At 52.7% G+C, this 26788-nt stretch overlaps 1 protein-coding gene across 4 annotated transcripts in view; it reads right to left on the reverse strand.

Annotated features, from left to right (window-relative positions):
* The window catches only part of PHIP (PHIP subunit of CUL4-Ring ligase complex), a 1862070-nt gene that overhangs the window by 211229 nt on the left and 1624053 nt on the right, over positions 1-26788 (reverse strand). For all 4 annotated transcript variants that reach the window (XM_085610989.1, XM_085610988.1, XM_085610991.1 and 1 more), the window contains exon 39: positions 6316-6477. In XM_085610989.1, coding sequence (XP_085467115.1) covers positions 6316-6477 — 162 coding nt within the window. The remainder of the gene's footprint in view (positions 1-6315; positions 6478-26788) is intronic.

Below are 26788 nucleotides of genomic sequence, written 5' to 3' on the forward strand. Positions count from 1 at the left end.
CATTACAAAAGGGACAGGAGGGAACGTGTGAGTAATGCCTTTTAGAAAGCGTGTAACTACAGGGGACTTGAAAAGAGAAGGCTGATCAGGAAGCCGCAAGAAGGCAGAGATGGCAGCAAGATAACCTTTCAGGGTGCCCAGGGCAGAGCCCTGCCGGGCCAAAGAAAGAAGAAACAGTAGAACCTCAGAAAGAGGGGCGGAAAGGGGATCCACAGCCTTTGCTGTGCACCATGCCACAAATTTGTTCCACCGGCAGGCGTATGCCGTCTTTGTGGAGGGACGCCTGGCTGCCAGAATGATATCACAGACTTCAGGAGGCAAGTCAAATGGCATCAACTGCCGCCGCTCAATCTCCACGCATGGAGGTGGAGGCTGGACAGGTTCGGGTGGAGGACCGTCCCCTGCTGCTGCGACAGAAGATCCTCCCGAAGGGGCAGACGTATCGGGGGATCGGTCAACAGACTGAGTAGCTCGGGATACCAGTATCTTCGTGCCCAATCCGGAGCCACCAAGATGACTTGGGCCCGGTCGTGCCTGATCTTCTTCAGCACTCTGGGCAGAAGTGGTATAGGCGGAAAGGCATACAACAGACCGCAACTCCACTCGTGACGAAAAGCGTCGCCGAGCGAGTGCCGCCTTGGAAATTCCAACGCGCAGAACTGCTGACATTGCGCGTTCTCTTCGGTGGCGAATAGATCTAACCAAGGCTCTCCCCACTGCTGAAAGAGACCTTGCGCCACTTCGGAGTTCAGACGCCATTCGTGATCCATCATGCACCGGCGGCTGAGTTTGTCTGCTCTGGCGTTCAGAGAGCCTGCCAGATCTTGAACCACTAGGGTGACGCCCTGGTGTTCCAGCCATGTCCAGAGGCGCAGAGCCTCCTGACAAAGGGTCCACGACCCCACCCCGCCCTGTTTGTTGCAATACCACATGGCGGTGGTGTTGTCCGTGAACACCTGCACGACACTTCCCCTGACAGAGGGAAGGAAGGCTTTCAGTGCAAGTCGGATCGCTCTCAACTCCAACAGGTTGATGTGGAGACAAGACTCCGCCGGAGACCAGAGGCCTCTGATCTCCGCCTCTCCCATATGGCCACCCCATCCCAGGAGGGACGCATCCGTCACTACGACATGCTCCGGTTGGGGAAGGGAGAGGCTCTTGCCCTTGACCCAATCGCGGTCCGTGAGCCACCACTGCAACTGCTGTGCAGTGCCCTCCGAGATCAAGACATGGTCGGACAGGTTGCCGTGATGCTGGGCCCACTGAAACTTCAGGTCCCACTGCAGAGCCCGCATGCGCCGCCTGGCGTGATGCACTAGTAGGATGCAGGAGGCCATCAGCCCCAGAAGCCGCAACACTAGCCTGACCGAAACCCAGGATAGAGGCAGAAAGATGGGAATCAGGGCCTGTATATCCCGGACCCGCTGTTCCGGTGGATGGACCCGGAACTGCGCCGAATCGAGAACCGCTCCGATGAAGAGGAGCTTCTGAGAGGGGCTCAGGTGTGACTTCTGGGGCGAGCCCGCCTTCAAAAACCAGTCGTCGAGATAGGGGAAGACTGGAACCCCTGATCTGCGCAGATGAGCTCCGACCACTGCCATCACTTTCGTCAACACCCGAGGGGCACTGGTATGGCCGAAGGGGAGCACGGTAAACTGAAAGTGCTCTTGACCCACCGTGAACCGCAGGTAACGCCGGTGGGCCGGCAGGACGGGGATGTGGAAATATGCATCCTGCAAGTCCAACGCTACCATCCAGTCTCCCGGGTCTAGGGCAGCTAGAACCTGAGCCAAAGTTAACATCTTGAACATTTCCTTCCGGAGGAAGGCATTGACGTTCCGGAGGTCCAAGATAGGGCGTAGGCCCCCTTTGCCCTTCTTGGGAACCAGAAAGTAGTGGGAATAACAACCACGACCTACTTCTGGGCTCGGAACGCGCTCGACGGCCCCCTTGGCCAAGAGGGCCGAAACTTCCTCGTGGAGAAGATTCAAATGATCCCCCGAGATACGGTGGTGTTGCGGTGGCATGGCTGGAGGGGTCGTCTCGAAGGGGAGGGAGTAGCCCCTTCGGACGATTTGCAGCACCCACCTGTCCGATGTGATGGACCGCCAGTGGAGCAGGTGATGGCGAACTCTGCCGCCCACTGGCGTGGAATGGGCCTGAAAGCTCGGACTAGGAAGGCTTTGAGGCGGATGCTGCCGGGGTGGATGTGGGCTGACCGCGTTGTCCTCCAGAACCGCCTCGGCAGAAACCACGTCCACGACCGCGCGCAGGTTGGTTCTGCGGCTGGTGGCTAGGTGTACGTGAGGAGGCACCCCTTCCTTGGCCACAAAAGGGGCGAAAGGCGGAAGTTTGCGACCGCGGGGCCGAGAGGCCCAAGGACTTGGCCGTAGCCCGGGAGTCCTTAAAGCGATTCAGCGCACTGTCCGCTTTCTCACCAAAAAGGCGAGTGCCATCAAAGGGCATGTCCATGAGAGTGCTCTGGACATCCCCCGAAAAGGACGTGGACCGCAGCCAGGCGTGACGTCTAAGCGCCACCGTGGTAGAAATCGCCCTACCCAGCGAGTCCGTAGTGTCAAGCCCACATCGGATAGCATGTCGTGCTGCATCCCTCCCATCGGCCAGAGCCTGGGTAAGTCGTGTCTGGACCTCCTCCGGACACAGGCAGCAAGTCCTCCACCGTATCCCACAGAGAGTGTGAATAACGGTCCAAGAGACAGGCGGTGTTCAAGGACCGCAGGCCCAAACTAAGGGAGGAGAACAGCTTTTTGCCAAACTGTTCCAGTCTCTTGGAATCCCGGTCCGGCGGAGCGGTCGGGAAGGAGGATTGGGAGGTAGAATCCTGGATAAACAGGCTCTCGGGGGTAGGGTGTTGGGACAGAAAACTGGGGTCGCCCGGAGCAGGGCGGTGGCGCCTGGCGTCGTTCCTGTCCACAGGAGGAACTGTGGAGGGCTTGGACCAGGTGCCCTGCAGAACGTCAATGAGGGCCTCATTGAATTGCAGCAGAGGCTCAGTGGAGCTTGCTGCAGACTGAAGCACCTCAGTGAGGACGTTAGTCCTCACAGCCACGGCAGGTAGCTCGAGCCCAAGGGCTGCGGCCGCCTTGCGCAGCACCACAGAGAAAGCAGCACCCTCCTCCGAAGCCACAGTCGGAGGAGAGATGAATCCAGTGTCTGGAGAGGTATCCAGACCACTGGCCTCCCCCAGTTCATCTGCCCAGTCCTGTGACAGCTGAGCCTGAACGGCCATAGGATCCTCGGATCCCTCCCATTCGCCCCCGTCATCCGATTCCTGGTATGCAGGAGGAAGGATCGGAGCCGGACGACAGACATAATGTGTCTCCAGCGGCGGCGAACGCGGCGTCCATCGACGCCGTAACTGCGCCGGGCCCGGAGCGGGGCTGAACTGGGGCTCGACGCCGAGCGGAGCCGGCGTCGGAGGTGGTACCGGTGTCGACGCCGGCGGAGGAGGCGTGACGAGGTCGACCGGCGTCGGCGGGGACTCGGGAACGGGTCCCTCGGGCACTTGCGGTGTCGAGGCCGGAGCCGTCGACGGCACCGGAGCCGCCGGCAGGCAAGGTTGCCCAGTCGGGTCCGCGGGGCCCGAAGGCGCGCCAGCGGGCGTCGACGGCAGAGCCAGGTTCCTCATGGCCGAGAGGAAGGCACTGACTTCCGCCGGCGTCGCGTCAGTCCCAGGGACCGGCGGGTATGGGGACTTGCGCGGCGCCTGCGGCTCCGCTGGAGCCGCGGGGGGTGGAACCACCCTGACCCTCGGCCGAGTCGCGCGACCGGCGAGGGGAGTCCGAAGAGCGGTGTCGCCTCTTGGACTTCTTAGAGTGCTTCGACTTACCCGAAGACTTGGAGCCAGACGATCGATGAGGACGTCGGCTGCGGCTCCGCGACCGATCCTTGGACCTCCTCCTGGACCGGGATCGAGAGGGGCGCGGAGCCGAGTGGCGAAGCTCGAGAAGCTTACGGGACCGCTCCCGTCTAGCCTTCGAGGTCAGGGCCTTGCAGTCCGAACACGACTCCGCGTCGTGGTCGAGGCCCAAACAGTAAAGGCACCGGCGGTGATGGTCCGTAACCGACATCAAGCGGTTGCAGTCAGCACAGGCTTTAAAACCAGGCATCCTACCGGCACCGGAGTCGAGACAAGATCAAAAAGGATGAAAAAACTTAGTCAAAAAAGACTAAAAAGGGTAGCTCTCCCGGATCTGTGCTTACTGGCGGAGAAAAAAGAAGAACTGACGTCAGCGCGCGAGGGCGGCGTCTAAGTACTCCGTCGACGTCATTCCGGCGCACGACGCCGACGACGGACGCGGAGCCGCAGACGACGCCTAGCGACGCGCAAGGGGTATTGCTGACGAAAAATCTTCCGGATCCAGTCTGACGCCTGGGGATATTCTAAGGTGAGGTATCTAACTAACGTGTTTCTTTCAGATGCAGGTTCACAGCAAATATTCAGTCTTTGTTTTTTCTTTGGTAGATAGAGCAACTGTAGGCAAACCCCACACAGCAAAAGAGGAAGTACTCATCCCCACAGCTCTTCTCCTTGGCAAAGGTTCCTGTTGAGTCCAGAAGTGATTAAAAGTTCTAGGGTTTAAGGTCTACTACTTATACCCCATTTTGTCTTTAATCTCTTTGTGCAAGAGTCTATGAGCCCTGTACAAACCAGTTCTGTCCTCACTGCTGCTGTATGACCACAGAGGGTGAAGACAGCATTGTGAAAGGGAGACAGCCCCTAATCAGGTGCAAGGGAATCTCCTCCCACTACTCTAAATGCATCCAAGCCCCAATCACCTCAGCTCACAGTCATCCAGGAAGTGCCAGGCACACCTTAACAGCCCCCCCCCCCCGTGGCAGTCTACAGTGAATGCACATCCCTATCCTCTGTCACTCTGAAACCAGATAGTCAATCCACAAATAGGCAGAGGCACACAGTATGGTTAAACAAGAAAATGCCTACTTTCTAAAAGTGGCATTTTCAAAACACATAATGTAAAAACCATATTTACTAAAAGATGTATTATTAAATTCTGAGTTCAGGGAGCCTAAACTTTATTTCTCTATTTTGTCCCAATGGGAAGGAATACTTGCAAGATGTCACAAAGAATCTCCCATTCCATCCTATTCGTGCAGATAGCCTTTCAATAGTGAAAAATAAATTTGCAATATTTTACTATCAGGACGTCACACACACCAGTACATGTCCTACCTTTCAAATACACTGCACCCTGGGGTACCTTGGGCCTACCATAGTGGTGCCTTACATGTAAGAAAAGGGAAGGTTAGGGCCTGGCAAGTGAGTGTACTTGCCAGGTCTACATGGCAGTTTTAAACTGTGCAGAGACACTGCAGTGGCTGGTCTGAGATATTTTTTTAGGGCTACTCCTCTGGGTGGCACAATCAGTGCCGCAGGCCCACTAGTAGCATTTGATTTACAAGCCCTGGCCCACTTAATGCCCTTTACTAGGGACTTATTAGTAAATCAAATATGCCAATCAGGGAGAACCTACTGTAAAAACAATTTACACAGGGAGCACTTGTACTTTGACACTGATCAGCAGAGGCAAAGTGCCCAAAACATCTAAGCCAGCAAAAACGAAATCCAGCACAGCATCAAAAATACAGGAGGTAGAGGCAAAAAGTAAGGGGAAACCACGCCAAAGATGCCAAGTCTAACACTGCTACTCTTTCACTGCCAGATGACTGCAGTAGCTGGAAGCTGCAGACCCTACCTTAATGCAATACATAGTACCATGTCCCAATTAGTGTAGCAGCCCTTGAGGTAAAAGACCACCCAAAGTCAGCTAGTGCCAAAGTTGAGCTGGGAGATGCCAAAGAGGATGCTTTATCGAGAATAGGGTACAATGAATGATGCTCTCAGTGGAGAAGCCTTTGAGGTAGAGCAGTGATAGCTCCACAGGAAGCAAATGTAGGGAGTATAAAAGCACTAAAAAGCTCCACATGGGCCTCATTCAAGCCGGGGTGGGAAATGACACCTCAGGCTTAAGCTGCAATTTTTCCAGCCCAATCCAAAAACTCCATACCAGTTCTAAACAGATTTTTGTTTTTAACCAAGAGTATGAAGAGGACGAAGAGTAGTCATGGTTCTTGTGTTTGTTGCTCCTTGAGTAGCTATACTAATTTTCTTCGACTTTTTAAGTGCTCTGGGATGTAACATGGCACTTCTCTGAGGGAAACACACTTTGATCCTTCTCCTAATGGCAAGAGGCCCAGTAAAGATACAGTGACATGTCTGCTACAGATCTGTCAATTGTTTTTATACTTCTTTGAAATGAAAAATTACCTTACCTTGCTTATTGCTTAAACACATCTTCATTTTATGTTTGATTTGCTTTTCTTTCACTGGATTCTCTCGAGATAGGTTATTTCTGGTGCTTACGGTAGAGATTCCTGGGATGGGGCTGCTTGGCACTCTTATGTTCTTGAACTGTTTAAACGAACTTTCCAGTACTATAACAAAACATATGATATACATGTAAGATATGCCTACTAGAGGACAAAACTGACAAACTGAAGAAAGCATTACTTACCTTTGGTAGTGAACTTTCTAGTAGATATATACCTGAGGAATCCTCACTTGTTGAATACCTCAAGGAGTCAGACTGGATTAGTGAACTTTTTCCTAGCTTCCCTGAGCTGGTAGGGGGCACTGGCTCAATTTAGGCACTTGTAGTGCTAGAGACATTCCTATGTTTTGATACCACGTGATGACATTTGACTACCATGATTTTAATTGTCTTTTGGTGTATTTCTTTATTCTAGCCTGAATGTACGACATCATTTTCCCTGCATGTGCTCTTTTCCTTGATTGTGTAATCTCGTAGTTTTAAAGTGGCAGAGCTTTCAGAGTAGAACAGCCATCCCAGGAACAGAACATATGCAATGTGCATTTGGAAGCATGAACAGAGGTGTGGAATGTACTTCTTGGTCTTGAAGTACAAGTTACTTACCTTTGGTAACGATCTATCTGGTAGAGACGATTCTAGCTGCAGATTCCTTCACGTAGAATTATCCCCAGGCGTGAGACTGGACCCGCAAAACTTTCTTGCCCAGCATCTCTGTGCGCCGAGGGGCGGTACCACACGACTCAGCCCCGACGTCCTCCGCGGGCATGACGTCAGTGAGGTCACATAAGCCCCACCCCGGCACGCTGACGTCAGTTTACTTCGGAGAACTTTTTCCACGCTACAACGCGGAGCCATCACAACAAAACTGAGGAGGGCATGGGAACAGTGTGTGAGAAACAAAATTGAGAGAAACCAAAGATGAGAAACATCACTAGGTGGCACCAAGGCACCAGAAGGCGACAACAGCAGGCTAGAGCCGGAAAAGAGAAGAGCACCACTCTGAGGAACAACTGTGCAGACCAAGGCGAAAGCACCAGGTGGCAGTAAAGCACCAGAAGGCCAGAGCAAGAAAAGCGCAAAGCACCACTCTGTGAAACCACCTTGCAAGCCAAGGCGAGAGCCATCCTGGAGGCACAAGCATGTGAAAGCGCCGTGACAGAAAGAGAGAGGGTCTGCAACCACAAAGGCAAGCCCGGAAGAGAGGAACAGCAGCAATCCATCCCCAGACTACACTGCCAAGGATGGCCATACCTCCTGAAAGGAGTAGGAGGCAAAGGACAGGTAATCCATCCGCAGACTACATTGCCAAGGAGGTCAAAGGACAGGTAAAAAAACACCCCAATGAAGAAGACGGGGTGGGGATCAGAAACTCTAACAACAGAGGGAAAGAGCAACAGCAGGCCCTCAGGCTGGAAGAAACCAACTGGAGGGATGCCTGACTGGAAGAAAACGAAGAGGACACCCATAGAGGACAAGCCACCCAGTGGGAGGAGACTGCAGAAACCCAAGCAGAGGGTCCTCGCAGAACGGGGAGGAAGCGCGGGTCGTGAAGGAATCTGTGGCTAGAATCGTCTCTACCAGATACAGTGCTACCAAAGGTAAGTAACTTGTACATCTGATAGAGACTACTAACCGCAGATTCCTTAACCTAGAATAGATACCCTAGCCATACCCAGAAGGGAGGAGGGCCTGCGAGTGAGCCTCCCTACCAGGGGAGACACAGGACCCCCAGTAGGGGACACGTCACGGGGACACGTCAGAGGGACAAGAAGGGAAAGGCCAGGATATCCTAAGCCCAACCATGGGAGAACTGCCTAACACCCCGCAGGGGCAGACAGCGCCCGAAAGCCCCAAGGAACACAAGGACCACCTCAACCCTAGGGAGAAGAGGAAGAACCGTAGGCAGGGCCCACCGTAAGAAACACAGAGACAGAAAAAGCTTAACACCCTTAGCCGCAAAGCAGCGGACAAGGCAGAAACGGCGCCACCACCAAAGCGCAGACGGAAAAGAAAGGCACAGATGCGCAAAGCCCCAGCAGACGCAGGGGCACAAGGGAACACATCAAAGGCCACCTCAGTGGAGTAGAACAAACAGGGCTGCATGGGCATGCGCAGCCAGCAACACCACGGAATGGTGCATCCAGGACAAGCCAGACGCCAGCCCAAGGCAGAGGCTAGGAAGGGCTAGGACACACCCAAGGGAGTGGCCGATCCAGAAACACACACACACACACACACACGAAAGAAGTGGAACCAGGCAGAAAAGAAAGAGAGAGAGACAGAGGATGGACCAAGCCGTCCACCAGAACACAGAAGCCAAGGAAAGCGAGTCCACCCCGGAACACCAGACAGAGGACCAAACCAAAACACCGGACAGAAGTGCAGAACCGCCACAACACGATGCTGCAGACAGCAGGCCAGACTGGGCTAGCGACGTAGCGAACCAGGAGAAGGATGGACCAGGGCGCAACGCAAGCTGCTTTAAAACAGTCGGCAAGAAGATCGCACCAGCGACATACCGTGACGCCACGGAGGGAAAGGAGCCCGAAGGGCGACCGCACCTCCCTAGCACATGACAGAGCTATGTAATAGCTACTGTGAGAAGTTGGCCTGATGTATGATGTCACTAGTTCTAGTGTACACCTTCCAGTCCAAATACCCTTATGGTGATTGGTTGTAAAGTCAACATTATAGACCAGCTATCCTAGTGGTAGCATGGACAAGAGCAGTCTTAGGCTAAACTCTGAATGGCATGTGAAGCCAGCTGTGATACCATATATAATCCCTTGAATACCAAATGAAAGGACACCACAACAGATATATATATAAAATAAAGTGTATTTATTCTAGTCAAACCCTCAGCACTCTTTATGAGATTAGAGGTAAGTACAACACAGTCTTATTTATGCATACATTAAGTCACACAGGTAAGTAATACAGTTAGGCCCTAGGGGCCACGCAAACCATATACTAAGTAAGTGGTATAAGGACCACTGTCACGGAAATAGGGTAGGCCTAGGCCTAGGGAATCGCTGGGGCTACACTATACTACCAAAGGTTAGGAAGTGGGAGGCCCACGGGATTCAGGTGCAGAGTGGAAACACTCACGCGTAATGCGTATAATCGATAGAAATAGTACAGTTTTGAATTAAGTAGATTTAGGACACTTCCGGAGTAGCTAGGAAGTCGAGACTGGAAAACTAGACACTAGGATAGTCACTATCCTGATGAGCACCGGAGTACCCAAGTTACCTAGCCCACAGGCTGCGGGTGCATAGGGGTGAAGTTGCGTCGGGTTTCGTCGTCGACTCCTATGGATGCCTGAAGAAAGATGCTGACAGGCAGTCAGTGAAGAGTGTCCGGTGGATCCCAAGGCTGTGATCAGGAAGAAAGGATACCTGCAAGCAGAGGGGACAGAGTCAAGGTCACTAGCCAGTGACCACGTGGAACCAGGAAGGAACCAGGCGATGTCGTGAAGATTGCAGGTGAAGGTGAAGCTTGTCGCTGCAGCCACGAGGACCAGGGAACGTCGAGGACGACCAGGACCAGGAGGCGAGCTGTCCCACGAAGGCTCTTGCTGTCGGCGGCGTCGAAGTTGGACTAGGACTCACCAAGCCTTGGCAAGCAGAACCCACGAAGAACGGAGGACTTGCTTCTGGTGCAGACCAGGAAGGTCTGGGGTGCTTCTTCTTTGCAGAGAAGCGGGAGCCAGTCTGGAGGAGCCAAACCAGCGCTGAAGATTTCAGGGTGCGTCGTCACAGAGGCAACTAGCCAGCGGGCAAGCAACCGGACAGACGCGGCAAGCAGGAAAATGCAGAAGGGCCCCACGCAGGACTCGTGGAGTGTGGGGGGCTGATCTTCGGTGCAGATGGTGCTTGGGGTTGGGGCTTCTCAATCCCCGGTGCACAACTTCGAGGGTGCCTCAGAAGCTGCGCTTGAAGATACTAGCCACTTTTCCCAGGTAGCCAGTCCCACGTCTCTCGTCGCCTCCACGGATCTCAGCACGGCTGTGGATGTGGATCAGGGTCGGAGAAGTCTGGAAGTCAAGGCTCTGGTCGGGCTCTGCAGTCGGTCCCTCGTAGAACTGGAGCAAAGCAAAGGGTAGTCTCTTGATGGTGCCTGTTTGCACAGGGTAGCCACTCCTTGGCCACAAGGGAGATTCTTCAGTCTTCTTCTTTCGTCGAATGTCGAAGGTCCAGAGTTTCTGTTCAAGTTGCAGGTTCAGGATAATCTAAAGTCTTGAGGCCCAACTCCCACTCTTATACTAATCTGGGGGGCTGGGATACCTGCTAGGTCACGCCTTATGGGTGGGACCTGGGAGGGGGGTGGTTACACCCCCTTCCCTTTGTCCAGTTTCGCGCCAGGACTGGGGCTGGAGTGCCCCAGCACCGGTTTGAACTGGACTAGGCACGGGACACCTTGTGTGCCCCAGGCCTGTCTCATTCTATTCACCCCTCCCTGCCCCAATACACTAAGGCCTGTCTGGGGTGGTGCTAGCACCTCCCAAGGCAGGAAACCTATTGTCCAAGCCTCCCTTGCCGGGATCACTCCCAGCAGCAGGAGGTCAGACTCGTGTCTGTGGCAGCAGCATCCATTTTGTGATGCTGGGGCTCTGGTTAACTTTAACCGGGTAAGTAGGTTACAACATGTCTTCTCCCTCTAGAAGGGAGGGATAATATCCTCATCCCCAGAAATGGGATGGGGGTATTATTCCAAAGTGTTAGACACCTTACACAACATGTTTTGATAGAGCCAAACCATAGTTACCATAATCGTTTAAGATTATAAGGCACTTTAAGAGTATATGGTAGGCTATATCATAGAACAGCTATAAGGACATGGTTCCGAAAGCTGCAGATAGGCTCAGCTCATGCTAGAGCACCATCTCACATGTTACCAAGCACTCTGCCTCCAGGATTGTTAAGGCCTGCCATAGGAGTGGCTGATAGGTACACATGTGTCTATATGTAAGTTAGGTATAGGAATACTACACCTAAGCAAGGGGTGATTACACGACCTTGCCCCAGCTGAGTGATCAGCCAGTTGTGTCATAATGGAAGGCCAGGCCAGGGGTGGCATAATACATGCTGCAGCCCCTGGTAGGCCTAGGGTACACCTATGCCCTGGGTACCTAAGGTACACTGTACAGGGGCCAATAAGGTGATCCTATCCAATTGGGTTATGCACCTAAAGTACATAGTATTAATTTAGAGAGAGAACAGCAGGGCTGTGGGTCTGATCAGCAGGCCCACAGGCACATCTAAGTCGAAAACCAGTAAAGCAAAAGCATAAAGTGGGGGTGAACATAGAAAGCAGACCCTACTCTCCTACAGCTACCATTACCCCACATAGGGTATGTTACGTCCCAAGAAAAATAGGAACACCTCTTAGGAAACAATTTCCACAGCAGAGGACAAACAGAAAGACCTGCGGAGAAAACCGCAGACAGCTTGCCAATCAGCCAATAAAGAAGACACAGAAGGCCCAAGCTCAGGACCTACACGGGCTTACTAACAGCCAAAACCACAAGGCAAAAAAGGGCCGGACCAGCAGCCAACAGCATGAAAGGCTCCACGGAAGGACTCGGAGAGGGACGATGTCGGAGACGGAAGCGGCGGTTCTTGAACCCCGTCTGCGGGGGACGGACGTGGCAATGACGCCGACCTGGACATGCGGGCAGAGGAGTTTCATCTGGCGCTCCCGCCGGGACTTCGGCTTCATCTGCTGACAAGCCTCGCAGTCCGTGGAGTCATGGTGCTCCCCCAAACACCACATACAAATGGTGTGAGGGTCCGTCGCCAACATCAGGCGCGTGCAAGACGAGCACGTCTTGAAGCCCGAAGGCATTCGCACACTGTTCCCAAAAACAAATGCACCGCGTGAAAAGAAGGCCTGAAAACAGGCCAGGAACAAGATCCGGATCCGCGTTGCAGAAGGAAACTGACGTCAGCGCGCCGGGATGGGGCTTATGTGACCTCGCTGACGTCACGCCCGCGGAAGACGGCGGGGCGGAGTCGCGTGGTGGGCCTTATTCTGAAAACAGTCTTTGATGTGCTTTATTTTAATAAAGGTGAAATCCCTTTCCGGGTGGTGTCTTGTTTTTATTGCTTCGTCGTGTTTGGGCCTCCGTGTGGGAGGGTGGTATTCTAAATGATCTGGGACTGTGAAGCAATACAGAACTGGAAGAATTACTAATGATGAAAGTTGCCTGTACATCTTTTTCTGCATTTAAAGGAAGAGGCGAGGAGTAACAAGGATTGACAGAGTATTGTGCAGCAGCCTAAGTTGGAACTTTATTGAACAAGTTACTTATCTTCGGTAACGATATATCTGTAAGAAACATTAGTAGTGATTAGGCCTGGGCTAAATTTCCGTTCCGCTCGCAGAAATTGCGATAATTTGACATTTTCGCGTTGCGCGGAGAGGGCGAAAATGTCAAAATTTCCGCATTCCGCAGCTTAGCGATAATTTGTTTCTTGCTCGCGCTGTAAAATAATACATTCTCGCGCGCGATCGCCTTGCCTGAATCCCCGTGTTCGCCGACAAGTTTTCCCGATCCGGTCGCGTTCTCCACGAGGTGTTGGATTGTTGGTAGCCATTTGCGCTGTCTCGCGACATTTTGCGCCCGCAGTAATGTCATTGGTCACGCGATCACGTCTTTTTTCTCGCGATCATGCACCGCGAGAAGAGTGAAAACAAGATGCTCGCGCCCGCCATGGGTAAGTTGGCGAGCCGCGACCACGCAGAAAATACCGCGAACGGGCAGGAAAAAAACTTCCGCATCTTCGCGATATTTCCGCGTGTTTACAGAGATTTTTTAACATTTTCGCGATAATTTGCGAAAGTCACTTTCGCAAATTCCACCCACCCCTAGTAGTGATAGATTCCCTACTTTAGAATTACCCCAGGTGGATTAGGAAAGTTTGTCAGCAGTACCCCTGCGCGTCAGAAGGTAGCGTTGTGCCTCTCCGCTTCCGTCGTTGGCGCAGTGGTTGCCGAGATGACATTGCAGCAGCTACTTAGATGCCGCCCTTGCGCGCTGATGTCAGTTCTGTACACAACTTTCCACTCCAGGAACGCAGAGCCATGCAAGATACTGACCACTGGTGCCTTGAAACTAGGGCCCTGAAAGGGATGACCTTAACCCTACAAATCAGTTCGTGAACGGGGAAGATGGGTGGGGCGGTAAGGAATCTATCACTACTGTTTCTTACAGATATATCGTTACCGGAGGTAAGTAACTTGTTCTTCAGAAAGAAACACGTAATGATAGATTCCTTACCTTAGAATAGATACACCAGCAATACCAACGCCGGTAGTGGGTCTGCAAACCAAGATCACTCCAGGAAGTCCTGGAGCACAGAACGGCCAAAGAAGCAGTCTCTCTGGACTTGGCTATCCAGGCAATAGTGCTAAGTAAAAGTGTGCAGCGAGGCCCACGTAGCTGCCTGACAGATGTCTTGTAAGGGGACACCAATCCCTAATGCCGTAGTGGCTGCCGTTGCCCTGGTGGAATGGGCGCGCAGCCCCAACGGAGGCTCCTTTTTAGCCAGAGAATAACAAGCTTTAATACACAAGACGACCCATCGGGAGATAGTCCGCTTGTGTACTGCCCGACCTTTCTTGGCGCCAAAGTAGCCAACAAAGAGCTGGTCATCCACCCGGAACTGTTGTGTGCAGTTCAAGTAAAACGAGAGCACACTTTTTGGGTCCAGACGGTGGAGCCTCTCTTCCTCTCTGTAAGGAGGTGGAAAGAAGGTGGGCAAAGTGATGGTTTGCCCAATGTGAAAGGCAGTAACAACTTTTGCTAAAAAGAATGGATGTGTTCTGAGCACATCCTTGTCCAGATGGACAGATAGAAAAGGAGGTTTACAAGAAAGAGCCTGGAGCTCACTCACTCTCCTAGCGGAGGTGATGGCGACCAGGAAAGCAGTCTTCAAGGTTAATAGACGTAGAGGCTCAAAGGGAGCGCACATCAAATATGTAAGAACCATATTCAAGTCCCACTGTGGCATCACAAAAGGAATAGGAGGGAAAAGGTGAGTAATGCCTTTTGAGGAATCTATTTGCAACAGGGGACTTGGAAAGAGAGGGCTGATCAGGGAGCCTGAGGAAGGCTGAAATAGCAGAAAGGTAGCCCTTGATAGTGCTCAGAGCAGAGCCCTGCTGTGCAAAAGAAAGAAGGAACAAAAGATAAAAGGAACAAAAGGACTTCTGAAAGAGGGGCAGAAAGGGGATCCACAGCCTTTGCTGTGCACCTTGCCACAAACTTGTTCCACCTGCAGGCGTATACCAACTTAGTGGAGGGACGCCTGGCTGCTAGAATGACATCGCAGACTTCAGGAGGCAAGTCGAAAGGAATGAACTGCTGCCGCTTAATCTCGACTGTGAGAAGTTGGCCTGATGTATGATGTCACCAGTTCTAGTGTACACCTTATATCAGTCCAAACAACCCTTATGGTGATTGGTTGTAAAGTCAACCTTATAGACCAGCTATCCTAGTGGTAGCATGGACAAGAGCAGTCTTAGGCTAAACTCTGAATGGCATGTGAAGCCAGCTGTGATACCATATATAATCCCTTGAATACCAAATGAAAGGACACCACAACAGATATATATATAAAATAAAGTGTATTTATTCTAGACAAACCCTCAGCACTCTTTATGAGATTAGAGGTAAGTACAACACAGTCTTATTTATGCATACATTAAGTCACACAGGTAAGTAATACAGTTAGGCCCTAGGGGCCACGCAAACCATATACTAAGTAAGTGGTATAAGGACCACTGTCACGGAAATAGGATAGGCCTAGGCCTAGGGAATCGCTGGGGATTGAATATGCTACTTACCAGTATGCATCTGTTCTTGGCATGTAGGGCTGCTGACATTCATATCTGTGCATAGATCGCCGCCTAGTGTTGGGTCCGGATGTTTGCACGTTGTTGTCCTGGAAGAGTCTTCGAAGTATCCTTGGATAGGTGACTCCTCCCCTGGACTACAGTGCGCATGGGCATCCTCTCCATCCTCAGATTGTTTTTCGCCATTGTGGCAGTGATGGAGTAGATACAGAAAGCGATGACCATGCTTGCAGTAATTCTGAGAGCTGCAGCTGCGACAGGCGCCGGGGAGGAGGGAGGGCGATATGAATGTCAGCAGCCCTACATGCCAAGAACAGATGCATACTGGTAAGTAGCATATTCAGTTCGAGGCATGTGGGCTGCTGAATTCATATCTGTGCATAGAATACATAGCAGTGCCCTCTATTAGCGGCGGCTACCCGTGCCAGCTGCAGCGGTCTGAAAAAGTGTTTTGAGAACAGCCTGTCCTACAGCTGCCTGCTGTTTTGACTGCACATCTACGCAATAGTGTTTTGTAAATGTGTGTGTAGTGGACCATGTGGCTGCTCTGCATATATCATGCAGGGGAATATTTCCTAGGAAGGCCATGGAAGCCCCCAACTTACGTGTTGAGTGGGCTCGTGGTGGAATAGTTAATGTGCGTTTTGCCTTTTGATAACAGATTTGAATACACTTAACTATCCATCTGGCTATCCCTGCTTTGGAGATGGCGTTACCTTTGTGGTGTGGGGCAAAGGCAACGAACAGTTGTTTTGTCTTCCTGAATGGTTTAGTCCTGTCGATGTAGTACATGAGGGCCCTCCGTACATCTAGTGTATGTAGTGCCCTTTCTGCAACAGTTTGTGGGTTTTGGAAGAAAACGGGCAGTTCAATAGTCTGGTTCATGTGGAACTGCGATATTACCTTGGGCATGAACTTGGGGTTGGTACGTAGTACGACCCTGTTGGCGTGAACCTGAATAAATGGCTCTTGAACGGTTAGTGCCTGGAGTTCACTAACTCTTCTGAGGGAAGTGATCGCTACTAGGAAGGCCACTTTCCAGGTAAGGAATTGAATCTCGCATGAGTGTAGAGGTTCAAAGGGTGGACCCATCAGGCGTGTGAGGACCAAGTTGAGGTTCCACATTGGAGCCGGTGGGTGACTAGGTGGAATGACTCGTTTGAGCCCTTCCAAGAATGCTTTGATGGCAGGCACTCTGAATAGAGAGAGGTGCTGCCTGGTTTGCAGATAGGCTGATATTGCGGTCAAATGGACACGTATAGAGGTGTACGCCAGATTGCATCGATATAGGTGTAAGAGATAACAGATGATGTTTTGGATGGATGCGTCCAGCGGGTTGATGTCATTATTACCGCAATAAATGACGAACCTTTTCCATTTGGCTGCATAGCAAGCTCTGGTAGTGGGTCTCCTGGCCTCCTTGATGATGTCCATACAGTCAGGTGGCAGGTTGAGATAGCCAAACTCTAGGACTTCAGGAGCCAGATCGCCAGATTCAGCTGTTGCGGATCTGGGTGCTGAACCTCTCCATGGTTCTGCGTCAAATGCGCGGGTTTGATCCGCAGCCTTTGATGCGGCACCACGGAAAGTTCGAGGAATGTGGTGTACCACGGCTGGCGTGCCCACGTGGGAGCCACCAGGACGAGTGTCAGTGAGTGTTGTTGGAGTTTGCGGGCCACTAGCGGTATCAATGGCGCTGGGGGAAAAGCGTACGCAAATCTGCCGGACCAGTTCATCCATATCGCATTGCCCTGCGACTGCGGATGTGGGAATCTGGCGGCGAAGCTTGGGCATTTTGCGTTTTCGCTTGTCGCGAACAGGTCTATCTCCGGATGACCCCACTGCTGAAAGTACGGTTGGAGTACTGATGGGTGTAACTCCCACTCGTGCATTTGGTGGCTGTGTCTGCTGAGCAGATCCGCCATCTGGTTGTCCTTGCCAGGGAGGTGTTCCGCCATGAGGAACATGTTCCTTTGAATGGCCCACTTCCACATGCTCTGAGCCAGATGAGACAACTGTGGAGAGTGTGTGCCTCCCTGTTTCTGTATGTAGTACATTGCGGTCATGTTGTCCGTCCGGATCAACACGACCTTGTTGCATAGATGTACTTTGAATGCCTTCATGGCTAGGAAGATTGCCATCAATTCCAGAAGGTTGATGTGCAACTTCTTTTGTTGTGTTGTCCATAGTCCTTGCACTGTGTAGTGGAGTACATGAGCTCCCCATCCCTGGAGAGACGCGTCCGCTGTCAGTACTATTTGTGGGACAGGCTCTTGGAACGGTCGGCCCTTGCAAAGGTTTTGTGGATTCCACCAATGCAGAGAGTTGTATGCCCGACCGCTCACCAACACTAGGTCCTTTAACTGTCCTTGAGCCTGATTCCACTGACGTGCTAGGCACTCCTGAAGTGGGCGCATATGTAATCTCGCGTGCGGGACTATGAAGATGCAGGAGGCCATCATGCCTATCAACTGCATAAACACTCGCGCTGGAAGTGAGTGATTGGGTTTGAATTCGGAGATCAGCAGTTGTATGCTGTTGATCCTCACTAAATTTGGCTGAGCTGTGGCCGCCAGAGTGTCTATAGTCGCACCTAGGTACTGTTGTACGTGTGCGGGCCGGAGATGGGACTTTGGATAATTCAGTGAGAATCCCAGACTGTGAAGAAGGTGAATGGTGCGGGACATGTGGCTTGCACATTGCTGGGCTGACTTCGCTTGAACGAGCCAGTCGTCTAGGTAGGGGTAGACGTGTATATGCTGCCTCCGTAGATGTGCTGCCACCGTAGCTAGGCACTTCGTGAAAACCCTGGGCGCTGTTGTCACGCCGAAGGGAAGGACTTTGAACTGATAGTGCTGCCCCTGAACAGTGAACCTGAGGAATTTTTTGTGTGAGGGGTGGATGGGTATGTGAAAGTACGCATCCTTGAGGTCCAGTGTGGCTAGGAAGTCGCCCTGCTTGAGAAGCGGAAGGACTTGCTGTAGAGTGAGCATATGAAAGTGCTCTGAAAGAATGTACTGGTTCAGGGGTCTCAGGTCCAATATAGGTCTGAGCGACCCGTCCTTTTTTGGAATTAAGAAGTAGAGGGAGTACACTCCCGCACCCTGCTCGTGGATGGGTACGACCTCTATAGCGCCTTTTAGAAGCATACTTTGCACTTCTTGCTGTAAGAGCGTTAAGTGCTCTGAGGACATAGGACGGCTTCTTGGTGGTATTGTGGGTGGAGTGGAGGTTAACTCCAGACAGTAACCGTATTTTATAATATCTTTGACCCACCTGTCCGTGGTGATGGAATTCCACGTGGACAGGAACCTCTGTAGCCTTCCCCCGACAGGTGTTATGTGGTCGGGAGGAAGGGAGAGGGCGTCACTGCTTGTTCTTGGGGGAGGACCTGGTGTTGCCGTAGCCGCGTCCTCTGCCCTTTGTGCTGGAGCCACGATATCCACCTCGGGTGTTTTTATCATAGGTGGTCTGTGTATTGCCTTTGTTATATGTTTGTTGTGACCCCTGTCCTCTACCTGCTCCCTTGTTTCCGGGGCGACGAAAGGAGCCGCTCCGAAAGGACTGAGTTTGTAGTGCGCCCATGGACTTTGCAGTGTCCGTATCCTTTTTTATCTTTTCGAGGGTGGTGTCAACCTCTGGCCCGAATAAATAGTCGGGGTTGACGGGCTGGTTCAGTATATTGTTTTGTACCTCAGGCTTGAATCCTGAGATCCGTAGCCAGGCATGTCGTCGCAACATGACGCTTGTGTTTATGGCTCTGGCAGCCGTGTCTGCAGCATCTAGTGCGCATTTGATGGAAGCGTTCGTTAGTAGCTGTCCTTCTCTGATGAGCATTTCTGCGCCTTCCTTGAACTGGTCAGGGAGATGTTGGAATATTTGCTCAAGTGTGTCATAGTGCGCTCTATCATAACGAGCAAGGAGCGCCTGAGTGTTGGCTATGCGCCATATGTTGGCAGCTTGGGCGGCAACTCGCTTGCCAGAGGTTTCTAACACCTTGGACTCTTTGTCCGGGGGAGGAGCGTCACCTGTTGTTTGCGAGTGTGCCCTCTTGCGTGCATTCGCTACGACGATGGAGTCGAGTGGTAATTGTCCTCTGATGTAAGTAGGATCCCCAGGTGCTGATCTGTATTTTTTATCAATCCTGGGGTTTATCACTCGTGCCCTGGTGGGTTCTTTGAAAATGTCCTTGGCTGGTTTGAGGACCCCCTTCAACATTGGCAGAGTCTTTACATGTCTTTCTGAGGATGCAAAGGTGTCCATTAGAAAGTCATCTTCGATGGTATCAGAGTGAAGCTGCACCCCATGGTTATTGGCAGCACATTCGATAAGAGCATTGAACGCCGCAGTATCCTCCGTAGGAGATGTCTTTGCCCCATAGAGTTGTGGATCCTGTGCATCGAGAGGTGCACTGGGGTCTGCAGGGTCGCCCCAAGTTTGATCAGGGTCCTGCTGGTCATCAGGGTCCGTGTCTACATGGTAGGGGACTTGGTCAGCCATGTAGTCCTCCAATGCGTCTGTATCGGAGCGTGTGGGGGAGAACCGGTGTGGATCCTGGTAGGATGAATGGAAGGGTTCATAAAGGAGAGGTTCCGATTCTGCAGGCAACTTCCTTTTTAGTGGGATCCTGAAAGGGTCCAATGGCGGCTCCGAAGTTATCCTTCGGTCCTGGAGAATCATCCTGCCAGTGCCGGCGTCGATGATACGTGCCGGAGACGTCTCAGCAGGTGTGACCGTAGGTTGGGTGACCCGTGTCCTGAGTTGGGACATTTTTGGGATTGTTGACGGAGGCAAGCCGAAGGTAATGTTGGTCGGCACCGAAGAGGCTGCGGGAGCTCCGACCGAACCGGAGCCCGACGTGTCCTGGAGGACAGGTGTGGTTTTGCTGCCTTGCGGCGCACCAGGTCGTACTTGGGGCGCCTTCGAGGCTTTGGCACCGGCCAGGCTCGTAGAGGCGGCCGTAGTTTTTTTCGGCGCCGGCGGGTCATCGAGTCGGGGTGAAGAGATCACCGTCGAAGTCTTCGATACCTGAGGCTTAGGTGTCGTCGAGGGAGCGATGTGAGACACAGCAGGCGGTACGGCCCTTGGTGTCGTCGGTGCCGGTAGCCGAGCAGGTTTGTCGGTGCCGATGGCTTTTTTCCGTTTGTCGACTCCAACGTCGCCCGCTTCAAGTTCGGCACCGAAGTCCCTCTTGGTGCGGTCGGTGCCGACGCGGTGCGTCGAAGGCCTCGATCCGACCAGCGCTACTTTCAGTTTCGGTGGAACCTGAGCAGCTTTCGGTTTCGGTTTTGTGGTAGGGAAACCAGCCTGTTTATGTAGTAATGGCTGCCGCTGAACGTCCGAGGCCGGGCCCGAGGGCGGGGCCGAAGAACTGCGGGATGGGTCTCGGGTAAGGCCCGAAGGCGATCCCTCGACCGGAGCCATAGGCTGTGGCACTGGTGTTTGAACGGTTTGAACAGGTAGGCCTTGTTCATCATTGGAGCTACTTTCTTCGGCCCCGAAGGCCTCCTCGTCATCTCCTACCTCGGTGTCGTCTTCACCTCTGTGGAAGAGTGACTCGTCTTCCTCGTCCGATCCGGGTTCGTGTTCGGAAACGGGACTGGAGGGCAAGACTTCCAATTCCTCGACGTCTTCGGCCTCGCCGAAGATGTCTGTTGGGGCCGGTGCCGCGTGCTGCGCCTCGAGTCTCGCCGCTCGTCGATTCCGCAGAGTCTTCTTCGAGCGGAACCGGGCACAGGCCATGCATGTTGATTCGTCGTGGTCCGGCGAAAGGCATTTGTTGCACACCGGATGGACGTCGATGTGTGGGTACTTCGCATTGCATACCGGACACCTTTTGAATGGCGTCCTGGATTCCATCGTCGAAGTAGTCGATGGACAGGTAAATGCGAAAGCAGTAGGTGCTGAAAGTTAGTAAACTAACAAATTCTATCGAAACCCGATCGATAAACAGTACCGACGCGAACTAAAGGCCTTTTGGCCTCGAAAAAATATTTTCCTAACTTGAGCTAAGATAGCACATCCGAACCCAATGGCGGAAAAAAACAATCTGAGGATGGAGAGGATGCCCATGCGCACTGTAGTCCAGGGGAGGAGTCACCTATCCAAGGATACTTCGAAGACTCTTCCAGGACAACAACGTGCAAACATCCGGACCCAACACTAGGCGGCGATCTATGCACAGATATGAATTCAGCAGCCCACATGCCTCGAACACACTATACTACCAAAGGTTAGGAAGTGGGAGGCCCACGGGATTCAGGTGCAGAGTGGAAACACTCACGCGTAATGCGTATAATCGATAGAAATAGTACAGTTTTGAATTAAATAGATTTAGGACACTTCCGGAGTAGCTAGGAAGTCGTGACTGGAAAACTAGACACTAGGATAGTCACTATCCTGATGAGCACCGGAGTACCCAAGTTACCTAGCCCACAGCTGCGGGTGCATAGGGGTGAAGATGCGTCGGGTTTCGTCGTCGACTCCTATGGATGCCTGAAGAAAGATGCGGACAGGCAGTCAGTGAAGAGTGTCCGGTGGATCCCAAGGCTGGGATCAGGAAGAAAGGATACCTGCAAGCAGAGGGGACAGAGTCAAGGTCACTAGCCAGTGACCACGTGGAACCAGGAAGGAACCAGGCGATGTCGTGAAGATTGCAGGTGAAGGTGAAGCTTGTCGCTGCAGCCACGAGGACCAGGGAACGTCGAGGACGACCAGGACCAGGAGGCGAGCTGTCCCACGAAGGCTCTTGCCGTCGGCGGCGTCGAAGTTGGACTAGGACTCACCAAGCCTTGGCAAGCGGAACCCACGAAGAACGGAGGACTTGCTTGTGGTGCAGACCAGGAAGGTCTGGGGTGCTTCTTCTTTGCAGAGAAGCGGGAGCCAGTCTGGAGGAGCCAAACCAGCACTGAAGATTTCAGGGTGCGTCGTCACAGAGGCCACTAGCCAGCGGGCAAGCAACCGGACAGACGCGGCAAGCAGGAAAATGCAGAAGGGCCCCACGCAGGACTCGTGGAGTGTGGGGGGCTGATCTTCGGTGCAGATGGTGCTTGGGGTTGGGGCTTCTCAATCCCCGGTGCACAACTTCGAGGGTGCCTCAGAAGCTGCGCTTGAAGATACTAGCCACTTTTCCCAGGTAGCCGGTCCCACGTCTCTCGTCGCCTCCACGGATCTCAGCACGGCTGTGGATGTGGATCAGGGTCGGAGAAGTCTGGAAGTCAAGGCTCTGGTCGGGCTCTGCAGTCGGTCCCTCGTAGAACTGGAGCAAAGCAAAGGGTAGTCTCTTGATGGTGCCTGTTTGCACAGGGTAGCCACTCCTTGGCCACAAGGGAGATTCTTCAGTCTTCTTCTTTCGTCGAATGTCGAAGGTCCAGAGTTTCTGTTCAAGTTGCAGGTTCAGGATAATCTAAAGTCTTGAGGCCCAACTCCCACTCTTATACTAATCTGGGGGGCTGGGATACCTGCTAGGTCACGCCTTATGGGTGGGACCTGGGAGGGGGGTGGTTACACCCCCTTCCCTTTGTCCAGTTTCGCGCCAGGACTGGGGCTGGAGTGCCCCAGCACCGGTTTGAACTGGACTAGGCACGGGACACCTTGTGTGCCCCAGGCCTGTCTCATTCTATTCATCCCTCCCTGCCCCAATACACTAAGGCCTGTCTGGGGTGGTGCTAGCACCTCCCAAGGCAGGAAACCTATTGTCCAAGCCTCCCTTGCCGGGATCACTCCCAGCAGCAGGAGGTCAGACTCGTGTCTGTGGCAGCAGCATCCATTTTGTGATGCTGGGGCTCTGGTTAACTTTAAACGGGTAAGTAGGTTACAACATGTCTTCTCCCTCTAGAAGGGAGGGATAATATCCTCATCCCCAGAAATGGGATGGGGGTATTATTCCAAAGTGTTAGACACCTTACACGACATGTTTTGATAGAGCCAAACCATAGTTACCATAATCGTTTAAGATTATAAGGCACTTTAAGAGTATATGGTAGGCTATATCATAGAACAGCTATAAGGACATGGTTCCGAAAGCTGCAGACAGGCTCAGCTCATGCTAGTGCACCATCTCACATGTTACCAAGCACTCTGCCTCCAGGATTGTTAAGGCCTGCCATAGGAGTGGCTGATAGGTACACATGTGTCTATATGTAAGTTAGGTATAGGAATACTACACCTAAGCAAGGGGTGATTACACGACCTTGCCCCAGCTGAGTGATCAGCCAGTTGTGTCATAATGGAAGGCCAGGCCAGGGGTGGCATAATACATGCTGCAGCCCCTGGTAGGCCTAGGGTACACCTATGCCCTGGGTACCTAAGGTACACTGTACAGGGGCCAATAAGGTGACCTTATTCAATTGGGTTATGCACCTAAAGTACATAGTATTAATTTAGAGAGAGAACAGCAGGGCTGTGGGTCTGATTAGCAGGCCCACAGCCACATCTAAGTCAAAAACCAGTAAAGCAAAAGCAAAAAGTGGGGGTGAACATAGAAAGCAGACCCTACTCTCCTACATCGACGAAAAAATCTTCTTCGCAAACTTTTCGTCTCTTGGATTCCCTGTCCGGGGGTGTGGTAGGGAATGCGCTCTGGGACGTGGAGGCTTGGACAACCAAGCTCTCAGGGGTGGGGTGTTGGGAGAGGAAAAGGGGGTTACCCGGGGCAGGCGATGGTGTCCGGCCACGTTTCTGTCCACAGGACTCTCTACGTTGGGCCTGGACCAGGTGCCCAAAAGAACGTCAGAAAGTGCATCATTAAAAGGCAGCAGTGGCTCCGCAGAGGTAGCCGTCGGCTGAAGCACTTCTGTCAGGACAGCCACTGAAGGGAGTTGGAGGTGGAGAGCCTCGGCCGAGTTAGCATGCCAAGGTCAGGAGAGGTGTCAAGACCACTGGCATCCCCCAGTTCCTCTGGCCAGTCCGGGTCATACTCGCATTGAGCTGGGAGAGGGTCCTCAGACCCCTCCCAGTCCTCCCCTTCCTCCGAAGGCTGATGTACAGGCTGAAAATAGGGAGGGTGGACATAGGAGTAGAAAGGCCCCATCTGCATCAGAATTGGTGTTGAGCGACGCCGTTCCGGCGCCGTGTCCACATCGGCGCTGAAACCGGGGACGACGTCACCCGGTGGCACGGGCGACGTTGGAGGTGGTGTCAGTGGAGGTGTCACAAGGTCAACCGCCATCGACCGGGATCCAGGCCTGGATCCTTGGGGGCCCTGCGGTGCTGGGGCCGAAAGCGATGCCGGAGCCGCCGACAGTAAAGGGCGAGGACGCCCAGTTGGGCCTACAGGGCCCAAAGGCACGGCGGCGTGGCCCGATGGCCCAAAGAGGCAGGCCATGGCTGACAGAAATTTCTGCAGCTGGACCGGAGTCGCCGACGGACCCAGGAAGGGCGGGTAGGCCGACGGCGACTGCGTAGACTCTGCTGGAGCTGCGGGGGAGGCACCATCCGCACCCTCAGCCGTGACGGGAAGTCAGAGAACGATGACGCTTCTTCAACTTCTTGCGATGCTTTACCTTACCTGACCCAGATTGCTAAGACTTCGATCCCGACGAACGATGGTGATGGCTCCGCGACCGGTCCCTCGACCTCCCACGGGACCGGGACCTTGAGCGGCGCCGAGCCGACTGCCGGACTTCAAGCAACTTTCAGGACCGCTCCCGCCAAGTCTTCGGCGCCATGGCCCGGCAGTCAGGGCACGACTTGGGGTAGTGGTCGCGCCCCAGGCAGTAGAGACACACGTGGTGAGGGCCTATCACCGACATCATGTGATGACAGTCCCCGCAAGACTTGAAGCCGGGTATCCCTGTGGCACCAGTAGTCGAACGACTCGAAAAACAGAGACAAAAAGCCTCGAAAAACTCAGTCAAAAAGTGACTGGGGGTACCCCTCTCTCCGGATCTGCGCTTGCTGGCACGGAAAAAGAAAGAACTGATGTCTGTGCGCGAGGGCAGCGTCTAAGTAGCTGCCGCAATGTCATATCGGCGACCACGACATCAACGATGGACTCAGGCCGCACGACGCCACCTTTCGACGCGCAGGGGTACTGCTGACGAAAACTTTCCGGATCCAGTCTGACGCCTGGGGGTAATTCTGAGGTAAGGAATCTATCACTACGCGTTTCTTTCAGATAGTATGGAATATGACCATCATTTAGAAATGGCAGGATCAGTGAGGTATCTGAAGAAGAGCATCCACTAGAATGGTGATTACCAAATGTAAGTAACTTTCATCTGATGGATACGTCTACCTGAAGGTTTCTCATTTGTTGAAAAGATTCCAAAGTAGGACCTCAATAGGAGGAGGATCTTAAGTAATGGTTAAATGAGAAATTCTCTAAGCACACAATGTGCACAATGGCTACGCTTTATTACTTCAGAATTCAGACAATGTTTGGCGAAAGTGGAAGAACAGAAGCCCATGTCACTGACCGATAGATCATAGCCAAAGGAATACCCTGGCAAGAGATAAAGTAGAAGAATCTGTCCTGGTGGAATATTCCAAACTCCCTCCAGAAAATTACCCATCTGAACAAAGTCATTTTTGGACTGATTCACTCTTTTAGCTGCTGTGTACCCCAGAAACAGCTGGTCGTCAGACATTATCTTTTCAGAGCGGTCAATGCAGAAAATGATCACCCTCCCGGGGAAGGTTCAGTCAGTGTGGCCTCTCCTCCTGCTTGGTGGGTTTGGGTAACAGATAAAAAGTACTTAAGTGGTCTACACTTGCGCAGGAAAGCACAAGTTATTACTTGTGTAACAATATATCTGTAGGAGACATTAGTTAGTGATAGATTCCTTACCTTAAAATATCACCAGGCGTCAGACTGGATCCGGAAAGCTTTCGTCAGCAGTACCCCTGCGTGTCGATAGGCGTCGTCGTATGGCTCCGCGTGCGTCGCTGGCATCGTATTCGCTGAGATTACGTCACTAGAGCTACTCAGACGCGCCCACGTGCACTGACGTCAGTTCTGTACACAACTTTCCGCGACAGGAACGCAGAGCCATGCAATATACTGACCACTGGTGCATAGAAACTAGGGCCCGAAAGGATGACCTTAACCCTGGAAATCAGTTCCCACAACGGGGAGGATGGGTGGGGCGGTAAGGAATCTATCACTAACTAATGTCTCTTACAGATATATTGTTACACAAGTAGTAACTTGTGCATCTGAAAGAGACACGTTAGTGATAGATTCCTTACCTTAGAATAGATACCCCAGCAATACCAACCCCGGTGGTGGGTCTGCGAACAAGATTACACCAGAAAGTCACGGAGAACAGAACGGCCAAAGAAGCCGTCTCTCCGGACCGGACTGTCAAGGCAATAATGCTTTTGTAAAAGTGTGCAGCGAAGCCCACGTGGCAGCCTGACAGATGTCCTGCAGGGGGATACCGCGTCCCAATGCAGTAGTAGCTGCTGTTGCCCTGGTAGAATGGGCACGCAGCCCCACCGGAGGTTCCTTTTTAGCCATAGAATAACAGGCCTTGATACACAACACGGCCCAGCGGGAGATACTCCTCTTGTGAACAGCCTGGCCTTTCTTGGCACCTGCGTAGCCAACAAAG

The sequence above is a fragment of the Triturus cristatus genome, chromosome 6 (genome assembly GCF_964204655.1).
Source record: "Triturus cristatus chromosome 6, aTriCri1.1, whole genome shotgun sequence".
Lineage (NCBI taxonomy): Eukaryota > Metazoa > Chordata > Amphibia > Caudata > Salamandridae > Triturus > Triturus cristatus.